The following is a 22,015-nucleotide window of genomic DNA, read 5'->3' as shown; positions in this document are numbered from 1 at the left end:
GAATAAGGTGTCAGGGCTGGGGAGGAGTAGCCTCCCCCAGCCTCTGGAAATGCTTTGATGGGCACAAATGGTGCCCATCTCTGCATAAGACAGTCTACACCGGTTCAGGGATCCCTCAGCCCTGCTCTGGCGCGAAACTGGACAAAGGAAAGGCGAGTGACCACTCCCCTGACCTACACCTCCCCTGGGAGGTGCCCAGAGCTCCTCCAGTGTGCTCCAGACCTCTGCCATCTTGGAAACAGAGGTGCTGCTGGGACACTGGACTGCTCTGAGTGGCCAGGGCCAGCAGGTGACGTCAGAGGCTCCTTCAGGTGTTGCTAGCCTATCCTCTCTCCTAGGTAGCCAAACCTCCTTTTCTGGCTATTTAGGGTCTCTGCTTTGGGGAATTCCTTAGATAACGAATGCAAGAGCTCATCAGAGTTCCTCTGCATCTCTCTCTTCACCTTCTGCCAAGGAATCGACTGCTGACCGCGCTGGAAGCCTGCAAAACTGCAACAAAGTAGCAAAGACGACTACTGCGACCTTGTAACGCTGATCCTGCCGCCTTCTCGACTGTTTTCCTGGTGGTGCATGCTGTGGGGGTAGTCTGCCTCCTCTCTGCACTAGAAGCTCAGAAGAAATCTCCTGTGGGTCGACGGAATCTTCCCCCTGCAACCGCAGGCACCAAAGAACTGCATCACCGGTCCTCTGGGTCTCCTCTCAGCACGACGAGCGAGGTCCCTTGAACTCAGCAACTCTGTCCAAGTGACTCCCACAGTTCAGTGACTCTTCAGTCCAATTTTGGTGGAGGTAAGTCCTTGCCTCCCCACGCTAGACTGCATTGCTGGGAACTGCGTGTTTTGCAGCTACTCCGGCTCCTGTGCACTCTTCCAGGATTTCCTTTGTGCACAGCCAAGCCTGGGGTCCCGGCACTCTAACCTGCAGTGCACGACCTCCTGAGTTGTCCTCTGGCGTCGTGGGACCCCCTTTTGTGACTTCGGGTGAGCTCCGGTTCACTCCACTTCGTAGTGCCTGTTCTGGCACTTCTGCGGGTGCTGCTTGCTTCTGAGTGGGCTCTTTGTCTTGCTGGGCGCCCCCTCTGTCTCCTCACGCAATTGGCGACATCCTGGTCCCTCCTGGGCCACAGCAGCATCCAAAAATCCTAACCGCGACCCTTGCAGCTAGCAAGACTTGTTGGCGGTCTTTCTGCACGAAAACACTTCTGCACGACTCTTCACAACGTGGGACATCCATCCTCCAAAGGGGAAGTTTCTAGCCCTTGTCGTTCCTGCAGAATCCTCAGCTTCTACCATCCGGTGGCAGCTTCTTTGCACCCACAGCTGGCATCTGCCCACTCCCGACTTGATCGTGACTCTTGGACTTGGTCCCCTTGTTCCACAGGTACTCTCGTCAGGAAATCCATTGTTGTTGCATTGCTGGTGTTGTTGTTTCTGGCAGAATTCCCCTATCACAACTTCTGTGCTCTTTGGGGAACTTAGGTGCACTTTGCACCCACTTTTCAGGGTCTTGGGGTGGGCTATTTTTCTAACCCTCACTGTTTTCTTACAGTCCCAGCGACCCTCTACAAGGTCAAATAGGTTTGGGGTCCATTCGTGGTTCGCATTCCACTTCTAGAGTATATGGTTTGTGTTGCCCCTATCCCTATGTGCCCCCATTGCATTCTATTGTAACTATACACTGTTTGCACTGTTTTCTATTGCTATTACTGCATATTTTGGTATTGTGTACATATATCTTGTGTATATTTGCTATTCTCATACTGAGGGTACTCACTGAGATACTTTTGGCATATTATACTAAAAATAAAGGTACTTTATTTTTATGACATCTGTGTATTGTGTTTTCTTATGATATAGTGCATATGACACTAGTGGTACTGTAGGAGCTTCACTCGTCTTCTAGTTCAGCCTAAGCTGCTCTGCTAAGCTACCTTTTCTATCAGCCTAAGCTGCTAGACACCCCTCTACACTAATAAGGGATACCTGGGCCTCGTGCAAGGTGTAAGTACCCCTTGGTACTCACTACAAGCCAGTCCAGCCTCCTACAAACACCTGCACCACTTTACCTTGGAGAGAGGGAAGGAATGCTTTCAATGCTAGCCTGATCTCCCTGAGCTACAGAAGGCTGATGTGGAGTCCGGACTCCGCCGGAGCCGGAGACCAGATGCCTCTGATCTCTGCCTCTCCCATGTGGCCGCCCCATTCCAGGAGTGATGCATCTGACACCACTGTCTGATCTGTTTGGGGAAGAGAGACGTATTTGCCTCTGACCAAATCTCAGTTCGTTAACCACCACTGCAGATCCTTCGCAGTTCCCTCCGAGATCTGGACCATGTCAGAGAGATTCCCCTGACGCTGCGCCCACTTGAACTTCAGGTCCCACTGCAGAGCCTGCATATGCCATCTGCCATGTGTGACCAGAGGATGCAGGAGGCCATGAAGCCCAGCACACTCAGAGTCATTCTCACCGAAACCCAGGATAGATTAAGGCCATTCCTATCTGGACGGTTCTACAATCACTTGCTTAACTCCTTGAAAACTAATTTTCTTTACTACAGTGTTTAACCGCATATATCCCCCTATCCTGCCCCATCTACTTCCCCATAATACCTTGACTTGTTTATGACTTCTATTGCAGCTTGGTACTGAATACTTATGAAAAATGTGCGTTCATTCCTCCCATTTTACAATACCAAACCATAAACCAATTTACTTGTATCTAGTAAATTGACTACTGCCAAAGCTTACTTATGAGCCTCACAATACTGCGTCTCTTTTCTGGATAATTAACTTCCCCACTTGAATTTTATTCAGCCTTTAAAGCATATGCTTCTCAAATCTTTTCAACACAATGGTTGTCAGGTAAAAACAAGTGCACTCTACAAACGAATGCAATTTCTTCTAAAATTAGTCCATGTAATGTTCAATAGTTACCTGGCTACCATTAGGACTCGATATGCCCACACTCAATCTTGGATGTGCAAATTTCAAGCACAAATACACTGAAAACATTTTGTCCCGCTTTCAGGTATGAATCTCTCCATCTCTTATGTTGTCTTTCACTGTATCTCCCTAAACTAAATGTTGCCCTCCAAGTCAAAATAAAAAAAAGAGTGCTGCAAGTTACTGTTAGCGACAGTTCTAGGGGAACAGTGAACAAGACAGACACAGAAAATGTTTTGGGGGACTGAGTCTAGGGTCATATTCCAGGAATGTATGAACAGATGTTGAACCAGGCTAAATTGTACAAGTGTTGGTTAAACTATACACAAGGATGTAAGAATTGGATGCACAAGTACTTAGAAACCATCACATTTCAGTTGAATAAATGGCAAGAACTCACCTGACTGATCAGGGTTCAGATCCTCTACTGCAATCTGAACTACTTCAGCCAAATCCTGTTCGGACATCATTCAGAACTACGGTCTGGGTGAATCTCCAATACTAGTCTGGTTATATCTGCCCAAATGAATGCTGCCAATACCCAGCCAGGTCTTGCACACCTATAGAAAAACAAAAATATTCATTTAGCTTACCCGTGTTCTCCTAGATCAAGAAATGCTTGTGGAACTATCACTTTTTATTGATCACATCCACGGCATAACTAATAAATTCATCAAAGAATTAGGTACTACTTTCCTCTAGACTAAGCTTTGACTACAAAATGCATGGTGCATGGGGCAAGATTTATGGGGGTAGAAAATCAGGTATTCCAGCAGATAATTTCTCCACTGGCACCTCGCTATTACACGTTTTTTGGAACCGAGTGGGGAATTACATGCAGGCATCCAGATGTACTGGGTCAACTCCTGCACATTTGTCACATATTTTCCCTCCCTTAGGATTCACACACTTTGCCATTCGTAATCATGTGGGGGATAATGCTCACTGAGATACTGCTTCATCCAAATTGTATTTGGGGCCCCTACTCATAAATTATGTAAATTATCCTCTCATCTCATCATGTGTAACAAAAATAAACAAAAAATAATAGTAATAATAATCATACAACTAGATAGGAGGGTTGACCAAGGAAAATATGCATTGGCAAAGCCAATATGTCTATCATTTGTGTGCTATTGCCTTTGCTAATGGCTTTAAGCCACTGTGCCCAGAGTCCCTGATGCTGTGCAGAGTTGCTGATGTTTAAATAAAGAAAAGCCTTTGAAGGGGCCATCTGCACCATGCTTGCACACTCCAAAAAAGTGACAAGGCCATTTTATTCTTTTTAGTTGCTGACTGGATTTTGATATGTAACTAAAAAGAAGATTCAATGCACAAAAGTATTTTTTAAGCAAGCTGAAGGAGGGGGGAATGGAAGCAATGCAGGCAGGGAAACAACACAGGTGGTAGAAGCAATACGGGGAGGGCTAAGTGAGGCATAGGCAACACAGGGTAGAGTGGGAGGGACAGAAGTAACCTGGGGACTGTGAAAGCAACACAAAGAGTACAGTGGACGGAAGAAACATTGGGGCGAGAGAAGGAGAGTGCGGGTTGGAGGAGAAGCAACACTGAGGGAGACCAGAGGCAATGGGAAGAGCACAAGAGAGAGGTGAATAGCACTAGAGCGCGAAACGGCAAAACGGGTGCAGGAGGGGAGAGATATACACCAGAGAGACATCTCGAAAACACAAGCACTCTTATGGAGAGCTTAATACAAAAACGTAGTGCTTAAAAAGCAAGCAGAGATGATAGCCAATCAAAGAGATGGTAAAAAGGCAATGTTCCATGGTAGGGACAAACTAGAGTGACAAGCTGAGCCACAAATGAGAAGGAGGAAAATGGGAGTTACAAGGAAAGCCAACCAATGGGCCCTTCTATGTTGTTGATAAGTCACAATATGCCTCACAGCAGACAGTGCATGCACTGTCTAGTAGGTGTGACCTAAGTAGTGCTGTGATGTCAATACAATTTAAAAGCCCACTTAGACCAGTGTGTAACTGGATGCCAAAAACTCTGAAGCAAAGAACAACTTTGCCAGAACGGAGGTGAGGCTTTGAGCCTAAATACGTACATGGGTGTTAATAAATGTGGAATAACTTATGCAAAAAGTATTTGAGTCTCTTTTGCACATATTAATATGGAGCTTTTTTGATCTTGCTATCGCTGTTACCACTAACGAAAATAGGGTATGGATAGCATGTTGCAAAATGGTAGAAAAAAGTGCTCTCTACTTTTAATCAATTGTAGTGCCAAAACAGGTGCAAATACGGTAATTTTTAAAATTGTAATGTTCCTCCTGTGTGTGCACCCTAAACATGTTCAATACCTCAGTTTCCTTTTTGAGTACAAGAATAGAGTGAAACCTTTGGGTCCTGGCATGCAGCTTCAATTCTCAAAAGTCAAAACTGAAGGTTGCGTGATTGTGTTGCTGATTCTTCAAAGACTCAAGGTTAAAATGTAAACGTTAGGATACCGTCTTAAGAGCAAGAAGTCTCAGAGAACAGTTATGTAGGGGCTGAAATGGGGAGCTAATAAAAAACGTCAGGACCAAATTACAGTTCACTGGTGCATGATGAAAGGGGTAGGAGAGAATAAATGTTGCAAATCCTTAAGAAAACGTGTCACAACACTTAAATCAAACTGTGAGGGCTGATCCAGCAACCACAAAAAAGGAGAGATGACAGATAAATAACCTTTAACAATGCCATAGGCAAGGAACTGCAAGGCTAATGACAACACAAACAGCAACTCCTCTGACATGGAGGCAGAAAGTGGATCAACATGACGTGAAGAACACTAAGCCACAAATGTTTCCCAACAGCAAGTGTATAGTTTTTGTTGAGGGATGCCTGGATGACAACATCACAAATCTCGGGAGGAAGATCGAACATTCAACTGGTGCCACTCAACCTCTATGCATGAAGGGAGAATGTATGTAGATTCAGATGCAGTACCATGCCCTAATTTTTTAACAGGAGGTCCTCCCAAAGGAGCAGAGTAATCGGAGGACAGATGCTCATTCTCAGGAGTTCGGGATACCAAACCCTCCTTTCTCAGCTTAAAAGCACTAAGATGACATGGGCCTAGTCTTTCCGGATTTTCTTGAGAACCTGGGCATAATCGGATTCCATTCTAAGCAAAATGCATCTCAGAGCAAGAGCCGCTTTGGAAACTCCAATGCGCAGGAACACCAATATTGCAACTTCTTGGTGGTGGTGAATAGATGAAGCCAAGGTTTTCCTATTCTCGAAAGAGATCTTGCACTACCTCTGGATGTGGACGCCATTCGTGATCCGTCAGGCATCAATGGCTGAGTTAGTATGCCTGGTGTTCAGAGATCCTGCCAGGTGCTGCACAACCATGTACATGTCCTGGCACGCCACATAAGTCCAGAGGCGCAAGGCCTCCTGGCACAGGGTCCATAATACCAATCCACCTTGCTTGTTGCAATACCACCTGGCAGCAGTGTTGGCTGGACACCTGAACCAGCCTTTCCTTGAGGGATGAGAGGAAACCCTTTAATGCCAAGTGGATAGCCTAGCTCCAGAAGACGGATATGGAGCTGTAATTCCACCGGAGACCTGAGTCCTCAGCTCTCCACCTCTCCCAAGTAGTTGCCCTACCCAGAAGTGATGCATTAGTTACCACTGTCTGCTCCTGTTGGGGAAAGGAGAGGGTCTGCTGCTGATCCAATCGGGGTTCTTCAATTGCCACTGCAGTCTTTTTCAGTCTCCCCCGAAATCCTGTCTAGGTCAATAAGATTCCCCTGATGAGACCATTGGGATTTGAGATCCCTCACCAGGAGGATGAAGGAGGCCATTGGGCTCAGCAGCCTCAGCCAGTCTCACCAAAATCCAGGACTGATGATGAAACATCAAGATACTAACCCAAATGTCATGGATTCTCCACTTCTGAGGAGAGGTGTGGATCGGCACTGTGCCCAGATAGCCTTTGATGAAGGGGAGCATCTAAGGAGTGAGTGGTGACTCTGGCATGTTAACAGTGAACTCCAGTGAGTGCAGAAGGTTTGCTGTAATCTGGAGGTAGGTGACAAATGCCTGGTATCTTCAACAGCTATTCATTGAGGTAGGGGAGGACTGAGATCCCAGACATCCACACATGTGAGGTCAAAGGGAAATACAGCGAACCGGAAGTGGTCATGTTCCACCGTCAAGTGAAGGTAACTCCTGTTGGCCAGGAGGATAGGAATGTGGAAATACACTTCCTGACGGTTCAGTGCTACAATCCAGTCTGCAGGGCAGACAGAACTCGAGCCAAAGTGAGCATTTTGAATTTCACTTTCAGTAGAAAGGCATTGAGAGGGTAGAGATCTAGTGTAGGGCTGAGGCCTCCGGCCTCCTTGGACACTAAGAAGTAGAAGGAATGACAACCACATCCTAATTCTGAGGCTGGCAACCTCTTAATGGTTCTTTTGGCCAGCACAGCCGGCACTTCCTCTCAGAGCCAGAGGAGATGGTCCTCTGTCAGCAGTTCTTCAGAGAGTGGAAATGTAGACAGGGTTTCCAGAAATGGGAGTAAAGAACCCCACTGCATGACTTGGAGCAGAGGTTATTGCTTGACACTGGGGAAGGTGGTGCCTGATCATGCCTCCAACAGGATGATTGTGCTGTGTCGAGGACCTGTTAAGGAGGTTTGGAAGTTGCAGCAGCCAGAGAAGCGCAGCCGGAGTGTATGCTGAGAGTGGGTTCCATGTCCCCAGTGGAATTCATGTTCCCGCCCACAAAAGGCCTGAGATGTTTGCTGCCCTAGGGGTGTAAAGCTGGAATTGTGGACGCACATAAGAGCCCTGGCTGTGGCCACAGAAGGGAAGAAAGGAAGACTGTCTCTCAGTCAAGAACCCATTGAGAGGCCTAGGGATCTGGTGGTGACTAGACTCTCCTTAAATCACTCAAGCGTGTTGTCCAACTTATCACCAAGGAGGTAGAAGCCATTAAAAGGCATGCCTATCCGGGAAGATTGAACATCTCCTGAAAACTCAGTCGACCAGAGCCAGGTTTGTCAGCTGAGAGTCTGTGGTGTCCAGTTCGTGCCAAATGATGATCTTCGCTGCGTCCTAGCAACCTATGAGTGCTTGGTTCAAGATAGCCTGGCCCATCCTCAGGGAGCATGGGCTGCGAAACACAGTTTTACCATGAAGGAGTATATCGACCCAAGAGGAATGCTGTGTTCACCAATCACAATGCCAGGAAGAGAAGATGCTCTTCTGAAGTTATCCAGCCTCTGCACTGCCCTATACTGGAACGGGGTAGAGAATGCTCTAGGGCTTAGTTTGACTGTCGAAGCCTACACCACCAGGCTTTTGGGAGAGGAGTATTGGGTGAGGAAGACAAGGTCCCCAGTGGCAGAGTGGATATGACGAGCAATCATTACTTGCAGGGAAGCCCAACATTCAGGGCTTAGCCCAAACCCTAACAAGAGTGTCAGTGAAGGCCTCATTAAATGGAAGTAGAGGGTCCGTATAGCTGATCCCCGGTTGAAACGCCTCCGTCAAGACATTGGTCTTGACCTCGACAGAGGGCAGCTATAGGTCAAAGACCTCCGCTGTGTTACCATGGCCAACGACGCTCCTTCCTCTGTGGTAGGGCCTGCAGGAGAATCTAGGTCAGAGTCTGGAGAGTTGTCCAAACCATTGGAATCACCCAGCTCCTCATACCAATTTTCCTCCTGGTAATGATCATCCTCCAGGGGCCCGTGGCCCTCATCATCATTCCCCCTCCCCTGCGAAGATGGGGCTATCCAAGCGTGGTAAGACAAGAGCGGGTTGACGTAACCTATGGCGTCGACCAGTGTCGAGGCAGCGCCATCTTGGAGTAAGAGAGGACTATAGAGTGTTCTCAAGTACCCTCAGTGGTGCTGGAAACTGAAGTAAAGGGACTGGAAACAGCATAGGTGTAGGAGTCATTCCATATCCGGGGTGCTGAAAGAGAGGGCCTGGCTGATGTCAGGAGCGAACCCACCGGTGGTAATAGGTCTCAGCTCTTTCGGACCCAAAGGCACGCCAGAGGGAGCCAGTGACCCAAAGATGGAGTGCATGGCATCATAGAACTCCTTGAGATCGGCAAGGGTAGCTCCAGCTCCAGGGATCTCTGGGATGCGTGGAGCAACCCGGCTGTCTGTCCACAGGCAGCAAGCAGGAGCATGGTCTGGAAACAAGGCACCAACTAGGATGAATGAAAGTGCTCTCTGGATCCACACACACAGAGCCGCTCGCCAACACTTACCGGTGCGCAGAGATACTGCACAAGATTTTCCGGATCCAGTATGCCTGAGGAATATCCTAAGGTGAGGAATCTGTAGTTAGAAGTCTCTATTGCAAAGACTCAGCCTTGAGATGTGAAGATGAGACACTCTTGACATTTAAACTAATGCACCTTTTTGCGTGCCATTATGAATAAAATGATCAAAGAAAGACGGAGATGAAAATAAGTAACCTTTAAAACATACTAGGATTCACCAGGGACACTTTGTTTTGATTAAAAAAACTATGTGGAGAGCACCATGAGTAAACCAAAAAAAACAACGATATTTATTATTATTTTGGGGGTGTAGCTGAGCCAGGCACGATGTCAGACGCGTAAACGCGTAGCTCCGTCAAGGCCTGCAAACTTATCCTACTGAAACATCCCTCACGGGGACCTAGCGGGTTAATCCGCTCACTGCGGGGGTGCCTGACCTGGCGGGGAGCGGGCCCGGTTGGCGCAGTGATTGAGGAGCGGCCCTGGAGCGCGTCGTGCCTAGGGCAGAGCGGAGCGCTCGATGAGGAAGACTGGCAGAGGCCACGGATCGCGGTGGGTCCCAGAGGCTGCCGCGGTGGGCTGTGCCGTGCTGGGGGACGTCCCCGGACCCGACCCTCGCTTCGGGGTTGCCAGGGTGACCGGCTGGTCCCCTTGAGCTCTGGCCTAGGGTAGAGCAGAGCATCCGATGAAGAAGACAGGCGAAGGCCGCGGAGCGGGGCGGGTCCCTGAGGCCGCGGCAGTGAGCTGTAGCGCAACGGGGGATGTCCTTGGACCCGACCCTCGCCTCGGAGTTGCCGGCGTGGCCCGAAACACCCCTGGAGCTGTGGAGGCGGCTGCCAATGCCTCGGTGTCAAAAGTGCCGGACAGGTGAGCGGTGCCCGAGCGGATCCAGCACCAGATCGCAAGGGATCTAAGCCTTGTGGAGGGGGACCCGGGCGCCCACAAGAGGACAGCAGGGACTGAAGGGGCTCACTGGGACGGCGAGGTGCGCCCTCCTGGGGCAGGCGGACCGGCTGTCGGCGCTCATCCGCCCCACGAGTGAATGGGGGTGCTGGAGCAACACTGAGGAGGTGGCATGAGGTGGACGGTCAGCAGCTGAGATGGGGGTCGGTGAGAGGCGGACAAGATCAGGCTGCGACCGGATGGCTGCTCTGGGGGCCTGACTACGCCCTGAAGACATATGGCAGTGCCGTGCACACAGAGTGAACCGGGGACTGGAGGCTGGCCCACATAAAAAAGCTTGCAGCGACACGTGGAGCAAATAGACAGTGCTCCAGGCCCTCAGTGAGTCGAGAAGTGAGAACCTCCGGTCAAAAGAATGGTAGCAGCGACTGCGGCAAGCCCTGGTGGAAAGTGCTGGGAACATCAAGACCCGAAGCCTATAGCAGAGAGAACCTACCCTGAACGGGTGCTTCAGACACATAGCAGCGACCTGCAGATGCCATCCAGAGCCTGGAACAGAGGTAATATGGCGAGCCGCAGAGCCCCTGCCAAGCGCGGTGGTGAACACAGTGGAGATCCACACCACCCAACAGTGCAAGCCACCCTCGATAAAATACTAGGTGCCATTGAAGACACTAAAACAACCCTGCAACATGACATCAACCAGGTGGCGGTGGAGGTGGGCCTCCTGAGAGCGGACCACCAAAAGTTAACTGACAACACTCTTGGAAATTGCTCCGAAACAGGAGACTCTGGAAGCCACGATAACTGACCTGACCGATCGGGTCCTGAGCCTAGAGAGGCGGGTAGAAGACGCAGAGGGGAGAAACTGCAGGAGCAATGTACGGGTGGTGGGTCTCCCGGAAGGCACAGAAGGAAAGGACATGGTGGGGTTCCTTGGGGAATGGATGCGGACGGTGGTGGCCCGTGGGGGCCTGTCCCCTTTCTTCACCCTGGAGCGAGCACACTGAGTGCCCTCGAGACCCCTAGGGCCGGGAAGACCACCCGGGTGGTGGTGGCCAAGCTACTGCACTACCGAGACTGAGATGCTCTTTTCTCCAGCGTGCCAGAGAGGCTGGACCCTTCAATGTAGCGAACAGGGAGGTGACATTGTTCTCGGACTTCATGTTGGATGTCCAAACCAAAAGGGCCTCCTTCCTGGCGGTGAAGAGAGTGTTGAGGGGATCCAGTACTTGCTACTCTTCCTGGCCAAACTGAGGGTAATTGTCAGTGACAAAACTATGTTTTTCCTGAAACCAGATGAAGCATGGGAATGGCTGGAGTCACGAGGACTGGGAGTGGGGCGTCGAGGGGACGGTGCCCAGGCCGGGCGGAGCCCCACGGAGGACAGAAGAGACCACGGAACAGGCACCACACACGGGGTTAACCGACCAGGGTGCAGAAGGAACTCGCTAAGAGGGCGGCCTTGGAGGCTGAGGCCATCAGCAAGGAAATATCATCGCGGGAAAGCAATGGAGGAGAATCGGACTGGGCCTCTGTGTCCTCGGTGGGGGACTCGGGTTGAGAGTGACCTCCCCAAACAGCAGACGAACTAGGCTAAATGAGCCCATAAACAGGTCCTGCGGTGAGGAGTACAGTATGAACAGCAGGCCCTAGCGGGCATGGAGCTCCCACCCCCCACAGGTGTCTCGTCCACTCAGATACGGATAGCGAGACCTATATCTAACTTGTTGACTAAGTCGCACTGTTGCACTCTTTCATGGGCCACCTACAGTTGGAGAGGCGCCCTGGGGAACGGGAGTTGGGAGTTACAAGTTTATGTTTTTAATGGTGTTGTCGCGCGGGGAGGGGCCACAGATATATGGGACATACAGATGGGGGCTGGCCATGGGGTCCGGCGGGGCTGGGGGCGCAGGACCTGCTACAGACATGTCACTATGACAGATTACAGCATATTAACATGGAATATAAGAGGAATGGGGTCGCCCACCAAAAGACATAGGGTACTAGCCTACTTAAAAAGATGGGGTATACACGTGGCCTTACTACAAGAAACTCACCTTGTGACGACCGAGATTGACAAACTAAGGCAAAGGTGGAGGGGGCAGATTTTCTCCACCAAATACTCGGCATTCGCCAGGGGGGCCCTGGTGTGGATTAGAGCAGGGGTTCCATTTGAAGCCACCTTGACAGACATTGACCAGGAGGGCAGGTTTGTGACAGTAAGGGGGAAGCTACATGGGGTCCTGATAGCATTAACAAGTGTATATGCCCCTAACCAGGATCAGATCCCCTTTATGCAACGTCTATTGAGCCATATCATACGCAGACAAGCGGAGGAACTATTGATTGGGGGAGATTTTAACAGCATAATGGACACTGACCTGGATCGTTCTACTCTGCCACTGGTGGGTGCCCAGGCGCATAAAATAGGTAAGAATCTGAGAGACTGGATGAAGGCCTGGGAGCTGATAGATGTATGGCGTAGTCAGCACCCCAGAGAAAGTCCACATCAGGATAGATAGGATAGTATGCTCCACCGCAATTGCACAGGAGGTGACGCACTCGGAAAAACTGGGGCGCACCCTCTCTGATCACAGCCCCCTCATGCTTACATGGAAAGCGATCAGTGACAGACCCCCAATCCCAATATGGAGACTGTCCCCGACAGCGCTAGAAGACCTAGCGTATAGAGAGATGCTATAATCTCACCTAGCGAATCAGATCACCATTAACAAGGGCGCAGCACGTGGAGTGGGAGGCTCTTAAGGTAGCGACCAGGGGTTTCTGTTTGGGACAAACAATCGGAATCAGACGCACACTGGAACAGGAATTGAATGAGCTAAAGGAGGTTATACATGAGGGTGAAACAGGGGAGGGCAAAGAGGCAACTGTGCGAGAAAGATACATAGAGGCGAAGAAGAACTACTCACAGGTTGAGGAGCAGCTGAGATGCCACAGCATACAGAGACATTGGGCCTCAATGAAGGCGGAGGAGGGCAGATTGAGCAGGATGTTAGCCTGGCTGGTGAGACCAAGAGGAGGGGAGAAACCCATTGTGGGGGTTAGAGACATGAAGGGGGAACATAGAAGTCAGCCAGGGACCATAAATGATGACTTCAGAGAATACTACACCTTTCTCTACAGGAGCCCAGAGGCGCTCGAGAAAGAAGCACTAGACACCTACCTGCACCCACTGCCCCTAAGCAGGTTGGATCAGAGAGGGAGAGAGGATCTGGGTGGACCGGTGACCCTGGGGGAGGTACAAGAAGCCATTGCATAATTAGCAACAGGGAAGATCCAGGGCACGTACGGACTCCCAATGGACTTCTATAAGAAGTACTCCACACTGCTGGCGCCCCAGCTGGTGGAAATGTACACAGAGGTGACTCGGGACTGCCGTGGGCACTCGACAACCTGGACCGCTTTGGTAGATTATCCGGCCTGCGCCTTAACAGGAGTAAGACTTTTGTATTTCCATTGGTGGCGGGAGGTCCACGTCCCCAGTCCTGCCCGGAAGACATGGTATGGGCACCACATACCTTCAAATACCTGGGCATACAGGTATTCCATGACATCAGGGACCTAAGGGAAGGCAATGTGGGAAGGGGACTCCGATCGCTCCGCGCCTCTGTGGGATTCTGGAGATCTCTTAAATTGTCCATAATGGCCAGAGTGGCATTGTCCAAGATGGTCATGTTACCGCGTCTCCTTTACTACTTTACTAACCTACTGGTATTACTTCCGCTGTAGTGGTTCAGGGAACCGAACAATCTCCTCAGAGACCTCATCTGGGACGGCAGACTGCACTCGCGATTATGTGTAGACCGACTAGTGTAGGGGGTCTAGGAGCTCCGGAATTTGAGTTCTACTATCTGTTGTGCCAGTTACAGTGGATTCCCAGATGGTGTTCGGGGGAGGGCCGGGTGGACAGGTGCATTCGCGGAGGTGTGACAGAGACAGAGCGGATTATAGCACAAATGATTGGCAGACGAGTGGAGGCACAGGAAGAGAACATCATGACGAAGGTAGCCCTCTCGTGCTGGAAACAATGCCTGAGATGCATGGGGGGGTGAGCACCCTTACTCTGCTGCACTGCCTCTGGGTGTGATGACCCAGGGCACCAAGGAAGGAGTCCTTCTGGGTCCCGGACTGGGAGTCTGGGCCAAAGCTGGAGTAGAAAATATTGGGGATCTCTTCAATAATGGGATATTAAGAACTTTCACAGAAATGACCGACCAGAAAGGAATACCATCCGGCCAATTCATACTACATCATCACCTGTTACACCACATAAAGACACACTGGGACACAATTAATGTAGAACCTCCCACACAACGGGTCTTACACCTCCTGTTGACATCAGGAACCGATCGGCACCAGGTATCCGGGTTGTATAAGGCACAATGTGAGGACACACTAGACCCATTGCAGACATTGAGGGAGAGATGGGAAAAGACATTAGGGAAAGATCTAATGGAGGCAGAGTGGAGGAGGGTCCTGGCACACCCACGGGTGGTTTCACAGGATACCAGACTACGATACATACAACTACATACATAGAACATACCTCAGCCCGCACAGGCTGAACTTAATATACGAAGGTGAGCCCCGGGGATGTCCTAGATGCCGAGAAGTAGACGCGGACCTGGGCCATATGACGTGGCACTGCCCCGGGCTCCAGCGGAGCTGGCGGGCAGCCCTGACTGACCTGGAGGGTCTTTTGGGTGCCGCTTTGGAGTTGACCCCCTCTATGTGCCTTCTGGGCCTGTACACAGGTACCTCACTCGGAAAGGTGAGCAACCGATTCCTCAGTCTGGCTTTAGGTTTGTTCAGAAGGCAAATCACGTTGGGATGGAAATTGTCGAGGCCTCCACTTGTGGAGGACTGGAGACAGGAATTGACAACATGGGCGATGGCTGAACTACAGGTGCTGAGAAGTGAGGAGGCCCGAGGGGTGCGGTTGGCACCCCTGGCCCCCTCATGGGAGGAAGCTCTGATCAAATGGGAAGGTAGGGAATGGGAAGCGGGGTCGCAGACAAGAGGGTCGGGGCCCAGCACAGGCCAAGAGGAACAGGTGGAACGCACTGAGCCATAGTACTAGGGGATACAGTTGACTGTACCCCCCTTCGGAGCAGTCAAGGATAAGGAAAGGGGGAGGGCAGAATTGGGGAATAACAGAGGACGCGGACCCCTTGGATGGATAGGGGTACAGGATTGCCCCACCCCAGTCCCAGGACACCCCCATACTGACGCGAAGCCACGGAAGGTATACCTGAGGGTGGTGGTTCTCCCCAGCGCTGGGCCTATGGCACTCCCCTCCAGCGAAGTAGTGGTCAAAGGCTGCCCCCGTGACGCACCACATGTTGACAGTTGTCATAGTTAAGAAGTATTAGGTTGGTGTGACATCGAGATAGGATGTTATAATGCATATCACACGACCCTACGTAAACACTGCGTATGTAGCACACAGGGACGAGGTCATACAAAACATAAATGCAGGGATTGCATGTGAACTTACTAATAACCCACCTGAGTCCGACAATAGGACGAAAAACAATTGGACATTCCTGAGTGCATTGATATTAATATATGCAGTAACTGAAACTGATTGTATATGCCAAAAAGTTGAAAAATGCTAATAAACATAAGTTTAAAAAAAAGTTATCATTATTATTTTATACAGTGTTTGCTAGTAAGAGCTTGCCGTTTTGCAGCTCTGCCAATTACAAGTATTATTATAGCCTATTTTCCAGGTGCTCAAAGGGTCAATCTTGGAAAACTGAAGTGCATAGATGCCCATGTTGGTATTCAAACATAAAACATTTCTTTATGGTGTACTCAAAGATCAGAGCACAAAACTATCTGAGAAGCAAAGTTAAATCCGCCAAGAACATTGACCGGAACAGATATCAATGGATTCTAAAGATGGCCCTACGAGAGCTCCCACCACAGTATGCCGACTTCAGAAGACTGAAAAAGAGAAGAAAAAAAGCTTCAAAACTTAAAGGAAGCATTTCTACACAAACCATTCCTGAAATGCATCAGAACAGAAAAATAGGAAAATGTGCTTTGTTTTAATACTTTGGTCTTAGGGTGCAGTCGTGCCTCCACATTCTGTGTTTCACTCCTTGAGATCGGGTGTGATGCAGTAATCCTGCATGTTGTCCGCATTGTGCGCTAAGAAACTCAGAATTCCCCTGCAAAATTTCTGGCAGATTTAGCTGGTTGAATGTGTGCAAGGAAAAAAACATGTAGAGCGCATCTGAATAAGGATTACAAGCACTGAAAGCACTGAAATATTTTACCCAGATTGTGATTGGTGACCTGTTAGGAAGGAGGACCTTTGTTTTCCTAGAAAAAGCACTTAAACTGAATAGGCAGAATATAGCAGTTACAACATAGATGAAATATTGACCGGTGTATCCTGCTATTGAAAGTTTGCCAGGTTAATGACCTGAGAAGCCTATTAAGATAATTCTAATTTCAAGAGCAATATGTGCTTATTCACGGAAGCTGGCACAGGGTGCAGCAACCTTGCCTGAGACAGAGTGAGGAGATTATGATCCACTTAAAGTCCCCTAGGAGCTGTCCAGGACGGAAACAGAATATCCCAGTATTGAACTTGATTACCAAGATAAGCTATTAAAATACTCCTCATGCATTACTAATTTATTATTTGAACGATATATTGCACTGCACACTATTCTCCAACAAAGTGCTGCCTAGCACTAAGCTGGAAGAGAGCTAGGAGCATTTTTGTGTTATCAACAATATCAGCAAGTCATTTTCTCAGGTCTCCAAAGGTTGAAGATTTGTAAAAGCAATTGCTAGGAATGGGATCTCTAGTTGGCAGAGGTATACACCCTTGTCCAAGTAGGGACCACAACCCTAGTCAGGGTAGGTCACACACAAACCAAATTATCCTGTGCCCACCCTCTGGTACCTTGGCACTGAGTAGTCAGGCTTAACTTAGAAGGCAATGTATCATACAGTAACACATTGAAAACACCACAAAAACACACCATGCAGGTTTAGAAAAATAGTTGGTATTTATCTGAATAAAATAAGGTCAAAAAGATAAAGATTCAGTAAGAACAAGTTGAAATATCAGTTTTTCAGGTTTAAAGAGTCTTAAACCTTAGAAATCAACAGTTGCCTCTCGATTACACAAAGTACCTGGTTTGCGTCAAAAATAAAACGCACAGAGTCCCCAGGGAAGTAGATGCGTGGAAAAATAAGGTGTGCGTCGGATTTTCCGACATGGCACAGACGTTGCGTTGTTTCTTTCCACGCTGCAAGGGGCTTGCGTCGTTTTTCGGCATACAGTCTTGGTTCCTCACTGCGATGCAGGGATCTTTCTGACACCCAAGGACAATGCAGGGAAATCCTGGGCACGCTGGAAGTCACAGGCGTTGCATCTATCTGGTAGGATGATGCGTCAAAAGTTCTGTTGCATACTAGGCACTGCGTCGATTTACCACGCAGGGAATTGGCTGCGTCGTTCCGGTTTGGCTGTGCGTCGATCCAGTAAGAATGTGCATCAAATTTTCTGTCACAAGGCAGGCACTGCGTCAAATTTCCACTCAGTGATTCGGGCTGTGTTGTTCCGGTTCAGCCGTGCGGCGATTTCTCGCTCACAAGGAAGGCTGTGCATCCATTTTCACTGCACAAAGAGTTTCCTGAAGAGATTAAGTCTTTTTGCCCCTGAGACCTCAGAAAACAGGAGGCATGTTCAATCCAAGCCCTAAAGGAGCCCTTCTCAGCAAAGTCAGAGAGCAGCAGGGCAGCAGTCCTTCTCAGCAAAGCAGTCCAGATGAGTCCTTTGGGCAGCCAGGCAGTTTCCCTTGACAGGTTGCATGTTCAGGTCCAGAAGTGTCTGAGGTGGTGGGGTCAGGGACCCAGTTTATATACCCAAAAATGCCTTTGAAGTGGGGGAGACTTCAAAGAGTGGTTTTGAAGTGCACAAGTTCCCCTTTCAGTATAGGTCTGTCTGCTAGGGTCCCAGTAGGGCATTTGGCAGTCCATTGTGTGAGGGCAGGCCACTAGCCTTTGAAATGTAAGTGTCAGGCCCTCCACCCTTCCAGCCCAAGAACACCCACTCAGGATGCAGATATGTGCAGGTGTGATTGAGTGTCCTGTGTTTGCGGTAGTCTGGGTGAAGTGCACAAGGAGCTGTCAACCAGCCCATCCCAGACGTTGACTGGAGACAGGCTGTAAGGCACAAATGGTTTTTAGGTGCAGAGAAATGCTCACTTTCTAAAAGAGGCATTTCTAAAATAGTAATATAAAATCCAACCTCACCAATAAGCAGGACTTTCTATTAACATTCTGACCATATTAATTATGACTTGGTTACCCCTTTCTGATCAGAATCTACCACTCAAACAATATATGAGTGTAGTCCTAATGCTATCCTATGAAAGGAGCAGGCCTCACAGTAGTGGTAAACTAATTTAGGAGTTTCCCACTACCGGGACATATAAAACACACTACTACATGTCCTGCCTTTTTCCTACATAGCACCCTGCCCTATGGGTAACCTAGGGACTACCTTAGGAGTGACTTATATGTCGAAAAAGGGGAGTTTAAGGCTCGGCAAGTACTTTTAAATGCAAAGTAAAAGTGGCAGTTAAACTGCACACACAGGCCTTGCAATGGCAGGCCTGAGACATGGTTAAGGGGCTACTTAAGTGGGCGGCACAATCAGTGCTGCAGGCCCACTACTAGCATGTAATTTACAGGCCCTGGACACATGCAGTGCTAGGGACTTACAAGTAAATCAAGTATGCCAATTGGTAATTAACAAGTGTTACCATGCTTAAGGGAGAGAGCATATGCACTTTAATACTGATTAGCAGAGTCCTAAAACCAGCAAAAACAGTGTCAGAAAAGTGGAGGGAGGCAGCCAAAAAGCAGGGGGATGACCACCCTAAGGCTGTCAGATCTAACAACAATGTTCTGCTACAGGTTCCTCCATTGAAAGACATGCTAGTCCAGTTAAGATACCCAACTATGTTCTTCTTCCAGCAATAAAACAGAGGATTGATGAAATGAACACTGTGAGGCTTCTAATGCCATTGTAAAGCTCTCCTGCTTCTTTATGTACACTCCATTAACCACAATGATAAAAACAATCTTTATAAAAAATAAGCTTGTTAGTTATGAAGAGGCTTAAACTTACAGGGCAACAAAGGTGCTTGTGGGACACGCTTCGCAGTTATAGCTCCATGTTTTTGGATGATTTTTTAAAGAGTTGTGATGTGTAAGACAAGCTTTTACCACCCCAGCCGTCTACCAGCATTCTTGAGGAGGAGAGTGGGTTTTCTCTAAAATATAGAGCTGTCCAAAACTCTCATCTCTGCAGCAAGGGATTAATGTATCCATGATAAATTATCAGTTCACCAGCAAAAAGAATGAAACAGTAAAGATTTGATTTGTTATTTGTGTTCTGTTTCAATACCGAGTTGATTTCATTTTTTTAGAGCAGTTGAGTAACCTACTGACAATAAGCCTGCCACTGCAAGATTTGAGCAACATCACAGAAATACCATTTTAGAATCAAACCAGGTAGATAACACATTCAAAGCTAAAGGTGGGGAGATATTGTCACGTGCTGCTTACATCATGAAAAAATAAAATGAGCAGGTCATAGGCAATTTCTGAAGATAAATTTCGTAAATATCTCACCCTGCTTCCAATACGCCTTTTAACAATTCCACTAGCGATGCTGGCTTTTTCCTGAATATATACAGAGGGAAGAGGGCTCCTATTTGCTATTAATAAAGAGTGGGTCTTCACACAGCATTTCAATGAAATAGAGGCAGAACTAAAACGATAATGCTAAAGTTAAGACTGAAAGGGAGAAATAATAAACAAAATAAATTTGACAATCCGATAATCTTACAACTACTATGAAACACGCTCTCTCTCGAACAATGTCCAACAAAGGAAGAGGGTCTTCATCTGCTGGTGCACATTTCTTGGTCTGTGTCGTTGATAAAAAGTAAGGACCCCAAATATTTTTGGTTATGCTCAGTAACCCACATGAGAGATAATAAATAATCTGGTCTTAAATGGAAAAGGGTGAGCAGAAACCACTCATTGTACAAGAGGTACATGTTACTAGGCTGAATAAATTCAAGTCACTTTGAAGTTATTACTTAGGTGGGAGACAACTTCATTTGACTAAGCCATAAGGACACAGATTACATGTCTATCACAATGAGCATCAAATAACATTACTGCTCAGCCTCATGATTGCTCAGGCCACTTTAACAGCATTGGGAATAAAGAATAAGCAAGGTGATATCTGCTGACTGAACAGTTCTGAATTCCTATTGTGAATTTTGTACTTTGCCCTTTAAACACTAGCACATTAAGTAAGAACTTATATATTTTATCAAAATCAATCACTCCAGGTTACTTCCATTCCTTTTCTTCTGTATTCTAGGGAAATGTACACCTATTTATGTATGAAATACTATGGGGCCTACAGCATTTGATGCAAACTATATAACATACAAGCTGGGTCAGTGTGGGTTTGAAGAAATCTCAACTGCTTCCTGTAGATAAAATGAACCATGAATGTGAGAAACAAAATTCACTCATTATCCAAATGAGGAAGTGATGTCCTTATTATTTGCTCTTGGTGGACGTGTAAGGCCAAAGGACACAGGAGAGTGGAATAAAGGGCAACACAAGTGGTCATCACCATCCAAGACTTAACCTATATAAGAGATGTGTCTTTTTGGTTCTCCAGTGGTATGGAAACCCTTCATTAACAGTCTTGAGGAAGACCTTTCCGTAAGACTCAAAACTATACACATTTTCAACACCACACATTGTGAAAAACACCACACAATCGACTTCCCTACTGACAAAGCTCATCTATGTCCTTCTGTCTCAGTGTCATGGTCGTGGATACACCTCTCAATCTGTTCTCCCTTTCAGCTAAACTTGGATAGTGAATCCCACCTCCGTCTTCTAGGATGGATTCTCTACCCATTCCTTACCTCATCCCCTGAAATGTCTGTACTGAGGATTTCAAGGCAACCTAGAGATCAAGCAATCACCAAATTGTGCAGACCAAGATACTTACTAGGAATTTTCAACCACAAAAGATCCATAGAATTGGTAATACAGACTCACGCAAAACAAGAAAACCAAAACTTGCCAATCGAACAAACTAACTGGTATAATGGCAGCTGGCCAAGCTGAACCTACAGTATAAAACATTCAACTCGAACATAACCCAAGTCATAACCTGGAACATCAATAACACAAGTTATCAGAAGATAAAATTCCCGAAGCAGACAACAAATAAGATACCAAGATACAACAACAGTTCAAGAGACCTTAATTTTTGAGCTATCACTATGGCCTCCTTCCATACAAGGGCTATCTTTAACAAATATGAGAAAATATGAGCTACAGAAGAGCATATTGTTGCATCCCAAGAACCACAGAACCTTTTGCAACATAACCAAAATCAAAGACCACAAATCCGGCTACCCAGAATCCTAACCTTCCCTCTCTCATAGCAATTGCACATACCACATACAAACGTTTGGAGAACGTGGTGTTGGGGATAACAAAAAAACTAATTTATTTGACATGTGGTATCTTGCCCAGCCTCATGCTTGAGACATTTCCTCCAGTCACTTGTGGGGGTAGGGTGGAGGAGCTACATCTTTATTAAATGTTTTCCTCCAAAAAAAGAGCCATCAAGGCTCCCTTGAAATATGTCATCATCCTTCTGCTCTTGAAGAACCATAAAATATGAAGATGCTGGCCAACTACCAGCAGACCTACAAAAATATCCTACAAAATAAAATCATGGAATCAAAGGTAATGAGGCAGCTTCAAATAAGAGAAGAACTAAATCATGCACTTAAGGTTGGAGTTAAGCTC

At 47.8% G+C, this 22,015-nt stretch overlaps 1 protein-coding gene across 3 annotated transcripts in view; it reads right to left on the bottom strand.

Annotated features, from left to right (window-relative positions):
* The window catches only part of BANP (BTG3 associated nuclear protein), a 927,800-nt gene that overhangs the window by 841,031 nt on the left and 64,754 nt on the right, over positions 1 to 22,015 (bottom strand). For all 3 annotated transcript variants that reach the window (XM_069217391.1, XM_069217392.1, XM_069217390.1), the window contains one exon: positions 3,343 to 3,502. In XM_069217391.1, the coding sequence (XP_069073492.1) occupies positions 3,343 to 3,412 (70 nt within the window). In that variant the 5' untranslated portion in view covers positions 3,413 to 3,502. The remainder of the gene's footprint in view (positions 1 to 3,342; positions 3,503 to 22,015) is intronic.

This window comes from Pleurodeles waltl, chromosome 12 (assembly GCF_031143425.1).
Source record: "Pleurodeles waltl isolate 20211129_DDA chromosome 12, aPleWal1.hap1.20221129, whole genome shotgun sequence".
In the NCBI taxonomy this organism is placed as follows: domain Eukaryota; kingdom Metazoa; phylum Chordata; class Amphibia; order Caudata; family Salamandridae; genus Pleurodeles; species Pleurodeles waltl.
Note: the sequence above shows the minus strand (reverse complement) of the source record. Positions and strands in the feature narration are given on the sequence as shown.